Source organism: Solea senegalensis, linkage group LG18 (assembly GCF_019176455.1).
Source record: "Solea senegalensis isolate Sse05_10M linkage group LG18, IFAPA_SoseM_1, whole genome shotgun sequence".
NCBI lineage: Eukaryota > Metazoa > Chordata > Actinopteri > Pleuronectiformes > Soleidae > Solea > Solea senegalensis.
The window spans coordinates 2,603,663-2,609,785 of NC_058041.1; the positions used below are offsets into that span (position 1 = coordinate 2,603,663).

Consider the following 6,123-nt stretch of genomic DNA (forward strand, 5'->3'; position numbering starts at 1 on the left):
TTTTAATGAGTTCTTTAATATATTGAGCAAAGAAACCTGAAAATATTCCCATCTAAGATGCTGAAAATTAAGCATTAAGTTAATAATCAAATTATTGATGCAGCCCTGCTGTGATTAATTGTTATTTGAGTTAGTGTGGCCTGGATATAGTTTTGAACCAGGTTAACCATTCTCTGCTCTCTGGCATTAACAAAGGATGTATTTTCTCCCTGAGAACTGTCACTCACTGGTTATTTTCTCTTTCTGAACAATTCACTGTGTCACATTCAAAGCCATTTGAACAGATGTACCTAATAAAATGACCAGTCGGTGTGTGTGTGTGTGCATGCCACAGCCTATAGTGCACAGAATTTAAGAATGTATTGTCTTATTCAGACATAAACCAGATGAAAACAACACAGAAGGAGCAGCCACATGAAACACATCTTTTTTTAATGCCCTCTAACTATTACAATGGCTATATTCCACATGATTTACAAAAGTAAAAGAATTCACACATCATCTCCACGTTTATGATGAAAGCATCCGGCAAAGACAGCCTGTGCTGTCTGCATGCTGTACACTATGGGATGAGAAGCGCTGTCCCCTGTCAGTCCTGACATGATGTCCCAAGCTCTATTAACACATAAATGACCACGCGATAGATATATCATCAGAGATTAATGAAACATGCTAAATTACAAATACTGGTTTCATTGATAACAAGGGTGCAGCAAGTATATTCACAAAACAGATCTTCATTTGTGTGGCACGTCATCACACAGGACTGCATATGCTGTTCCAGCTCGAAAAGCCTACGTACCCCTCTCAAAAATGTCCCGACCAGAAGTTAGTACCTCCTAAAAGTGGGCGGAGTCATCGTTGCACTGCCTTTGTTTTTACACGCGACACACACACACACACACACAAACTGGTGACTTGTAAAGCTTTGTTGTTGTTTTTAGTGTAACTGAATCATTAGAATCAGTTCATTAAAAAAAGAATCGTTCAAAACTCCATGACCGAAGCACAGACTCTGAAATACTGAAATATGGCGGCAGGGGCTGTGATGCCGCTTGCTATTGCAGGTTTTCTGCAGGGTTGTCGCTAAATACACCAGGATTTTTAAGTCTTTTTAACTCATCTACAGTCCGGCATTGTTCGGTTGGATTCTTGCGTCGGACGTTGCGCTCATGACTCTTCCAGTGACGACACTCTGACCAATCAGCTCGCTTAGAACCTTCAGGTACTATCCCTGATGGAACAGCAAAAATAAGCAGTAAGAGTCGAGCCGAACCAACCATTTCTTAAACGGCACAGGTGGTTGTTGTACATCTTTTTACATACAGTACTGTGCTAAAGTCTCAGTACTACCAGAGTTGTTGTTTTCTATAATGATGTGACTGAAGTTGGTCTTATACGCAGTATATTAACAAGCTGTCACTGAGTTTAACTCATACACAACATGTGAATGTAACGCTCAAGCGTGTCTTGAACAAACCTGACGTAATAGGCAGATATATTCTCGACATGAAATATCTGAAATATATAGTAGCAAGAAAGGTCTCAACAATACCATTAATGAAGGTTCCACTCCACGTTTAAGAGAGCCGTGGTCAGGCTTTTGTTTTTGTTTTGGTAAAATGAGTTCTTTTTAAACTGCGTACATGTTTCCTCCCTCATCAGTTGACGTACACACCACTGCTTCCTCGACGGCGTCCACTCTGATCATCTTCTGTAGGCAAGGGTTTGTTTGCAGGGCCCTTTGGTGCTCGGCTGTGAGCGCGCCAAGCTGCGTGAAGTCACTTGGAGTGCAGTACTCGTTGCAGTACCAGGGGGAGCCCTTCCCGAGGGACATGTCACTGTAGAGCACACACCCTGAGTCTCTTTCATCACTGCTTCCTGGGTCTGAACTGAGGGTCAGATCTTCTGGAGCTGATGGTGGATTCATGGTGGCCACAGCGTACAGGAGGTCCAGGAGTGACTCATCACTGACCGGGTCACTTAAATTGTTGTATGCTCTGTCGTCCACCAGCGGGAGGTGAAAGCGTGGCTGACGGTCTTCCCCTGGGATGTCAGTGCACTTGATCAGGCCGTCGATTCGGAGCGAGGCCTCCGCCTTCTGCGTATCCACTGTGCGTTCCTGCGTTCTAACCCAGCGCTACAATTGAAATCACAGTTAAGAGAATTCTCATCAGATGAATATTCATGTCACCGGCTTAAAATTACCTTAAAATCCCCCTGGCAGTCACTGTACAGGGTGTGGAAATAGGGAGCTGGTGTTGGGATGGAGGCACTTTGCTTCCACCTGTAAGTGTACGGAGTAGATCATGTACAGTATGAAGTGTATGTGCTTCACTGTTGCTGTTTGTGGGTTTTAATACTGAGAGAGACAAGGAACTCTTACTTTTTAACAGGAACATAACACAGGAGTAAGATGACGATCGCCAACACACACAAGGGGACGAACACCTTCAGTTCAGATATGTTCGAGGAGAGATCTGTGCAGGGAAACACAACGGGGGGAAATTTAAGGAGAGCAAAGTTTATCCTCCACATGAGGGTTTGCCAGTCCATCACAGGGCCTGCAAATCTGCATGTTTTTGGACTCTGGGAGGAAACTGGAGAACCCTGTCATCATCGTCATGTTTCCTGAAGCGTAGATATGCTCACGTGTGACGGTTGACTCTGTCTTAAAGTGAACTTTGGAGGACCAGTCGCTCCACTGTCCTTTAAAGAAAGCCATGTTTGGACTGGATCGTACTCTGGCAGTGTACTCGGTGTCCGGCGCGAACTCCCCATCATCCACCCGATAGTTTGTCCTGTCTGTTTCAATGGTGTGTGAAATCATCTGGAACAAATGTCGGATCTGATTAAACTTTCAAGTGCAGTCCCTTTATTTGCAGATGAATGTATTAATCTTTGCATTTACAAGGTTCAGTTGGGTTAAAAGATGATTCAGTCAAGAATTGGATTGTAAATAATAATAATAAGTGATAAAAAAATTGATTTTTGATCGTCAGTTGGGGCCAATCCAGTACTTCTTTGTCTTTAATCCAAGTCAGAGCATCTTTCTAATCTGTGATGAACGTGTGTTCAGCATATCAACAGTGATGAAGTTGTATATTTAGTTTTTTTTGTCTGAGGCTTTAGACGTCACATTTATGAAAATAATAAACTAACTAATCTGAGAAATGATTGACAACAGTTTAGTTTAAATCTCCTAACTCATAATACCAGATTATACTCAGCAAATTAAATTAAAATACATCAGTGATTTTTTGGTTTTGGTTCACGACTGTATAACCATGTATAACTCACATTTATTTATTATACTTCTGTTAGATTTCTTTTAAATCCTTACCTACTTTAAAATTATTTTTTCACTTACTATATGGATTGTATTGGATTTTTCTATTTCTCTCAATTTTGTTTGTATTGGGTTGCATTTTTACAACAATAAGAATAAGAATAATACATTAAAAAATACAGTAATAGGAAGTATTATTATAGTAGTAGCTTGAATATATATATATATATATAAAATATGTGTGTGGGACAGAACTAAGCTATTATTATCTGGACACTACATATCATCCTCTTATTACCACATATTATCATTATAAAGATTTGAAATAAGATGATGTTCCTCCAACATTAACTCACAAAATATCACCATAAATCACCGCTGATGTCCGTGTATGTGACATCAAACGTGTAATCAACAAACCCTGCTGTTGCTGCTGTGATCTCGCGTCGTAAAGAAGTGAAGCTGATACTGGAAACTGTCGACCAGCGCGGTGTCGTGCTCGTGCTCCTCGTACGTGCTACTCCAGGTGAAGTGACGCTGGCTCGCGTTGTGGCCGACGCTGAGGCAGCACGGTGCATTCGGTTTGACTGAGGAGACACGACAGTGAAGACACACTGAGCTCTCTCTCTGTGTGTGTGTGTGTGTGTGTGTGTGTGCTCTCAGGGTCAAAGGTGTCACTCACTGTGTGTGAACGGCCTGTATGCTCCATCCAGCAGCTCGCAGGTCAAATCCCCGTCAGTTTGGTTGTGATAGAGTGAGATTCTATAAACGTCCGTGTCACTGAAGATCACTGAAGAATCCTCATCATCTGAGGTTTCCACAGAGCAGAAATGTCTGCCGTCCGTGTTTGTCAGCGGACACACAAACGTGTCACTGCGCGCGGAGGAGAAACACAATCATCACACATTGTTATTATTATTATTATTGTTAGAAGAAGAAATAAAAAAGAAGGGACTCACTTCTCATGTGTTTCTGTGATAGTCAGCCAGTACACGCTGCTGCTGCTGTTCTCTGATGGTGTGATGCTCACCGTGCAGTTGATGGTGAACAGATAATCGTTCACACACTGAAGATTGCGGTCGCCTGCAAGCAAATACCCACAACTGTTAATAATTAAAAACCATAACCCTAAAATGATCTCTACAGGTTTTTCTCCACAGTATTTCAGTATCACATCAATATCCGCCTCACTCCACTGGCCACCAGTTTGTTCGCTGAGGTCGGCTAACGTCCCAAAAACAAAGCTGAAGACCAGAGGGGACAGAGTTTTTGCAGTGGCAGCTCCTCGCCTCTGGTTTTATGTTTTTATTGTGGTATTTGATGTCATTCTGTACAGGACTTTGGTCAACCTGCACTCATGAAGCTTCTTCTGCCTCGTCTTCCTCGTCTGCGTAGTCACGGCGTGTCAGTGGCAATGTCGTGTGCAGCATTGAGTGTCCTTTGTCGATGGTTTTTTTCATGTTACAATGTTACAAACTACAGCTTTAATTTACGGTTAACCTTAAAGAACATGTTGTAAGGCTTTGGGAGTCTGAGACGAAAAGTGAAGAAAACAAACAAATACAGACACATAGACATCTAAAACACAGATGTCAGATAAAAAGAATGCGTACGCTTAAGTGAAAGTGCATTCATCATTTCTTCACCCGTTCATCAGTCTGCTATGTTTTCACCAAAATGCAAAAGTGCTTATTTGATTAAATGTGTGTTTAAAAGAATTTGAGATAAATTGCACATCGTCCTCACTTCATTCCAAGGAAACACAGTAAGCTGTATGCAATTTACTGTGTTTCCTTGCAATAAAGTATATTTGTATTTAAATGCAGAACATAATATTATTTGAAGAATAACTATAACCTGTGGTGAGATTTCCATGCAGACAGAAGACTTTAGCCGACATGAGCAGCAGCAGCAGCAGCAGCAGCTTCAGGCATGGTCGAGCAGAAGAGCGGTGAAACATCGTACCAGCACATCCAGGAATAACCTGACAAATGAACAGAGTAGAGCGAGGACAGTGATGTGACTCTCACGACAGTGGTTTGGAGAAGGTGAGGCTGCAGCGTAACACTGTGGTTTTCACTCTCCCAGCAGAGTCTGCACTGAGTTCCGGGCTTTTTTAAACTGCCCGTGTCCAAGTGGTTTAACACCATTTCACTGACAAACCTTTTTTTGTTTCCTGCAAGCACATATACAATCAAAATGTTACTGCTACAACACCCTCAAAAGAAAAAGGTTGAGGGTATAAAACTTAGGCTTAAAAGGAGCAAGGATGAGTGAAGATAAGAATCATACAACTGCATACAAACAGAATGTAGACTGAAACTTCTCCTCTCTGTTAAATAAAGGTTCTAGTGAACGTCATAACAGTATTTGTGAAGATATTTCACAAACGTCCGATAAAAATTGTATTTATGATGCAAAATGAATCGTTCCATTAAACTAAACACACATAAATACCTTATTATTTCTTAATGCTAAGTCGGTGGGCTGCATGGAATCATTTGGAGGGCCGCAGGTTTGAGGTTTTAATCCTTTAATTAAAATAATAATAAACTGTGGTGCATTTAAATGCATTTCTATAATCTACATCCATCAAACAGGCACAGGGCACAGGAAGATGTTTATAGCAGCGCCGTTCACTGATTGATCGATAAGACGCTGAACCTGCACTCGATGAAGCTGAAAATACTTTGAAATTACTAAACTAAAATCTGCAGAATGGTGACTTATATATATATATATATATATATATATATATATATATATATATATATATATACATAAATCTATATATATGTATATTTGAAATACACAAAGAAAAATGACTCAAATGT

The 6,123-nt window shown here is 40.8% G+C and overlaps 1 protein-coding gene across 1 annotated transcript; it reads right to left on the reverse strand.

The window, feature by feature from the left end:
• Window positions 1–5,476, reverse strand: LOC122759338 (interleukin-21 receptor). The gene is made up of 8 exons (XM_044014127.1): window positions 5,147–5,476; window positions 4,249–4,372; window positions 3,972–4,162; window positions 3,710–3,876; window positions 2,653–2,830; window positions 2,387–2,480; window positions 2,209–2,287; window positions 1–2,140 (listed from the first exon to the last, which is right to left on the reverse strand). The coding sequence occupies exons 1-8, from the start codon at window positions 5,247–5,249 to the stop codon at window positions 1,634–1,636; spliced, it is 1,443 nt and encodes a 480-aa protein (XP_043870062.1). The 5' UTR covers window positions 5,250–5,476; the 3' UTR covers window positions 1–1,633.
• Window positions 5,477–6,123: the final 647 nt, after the last annotated feature.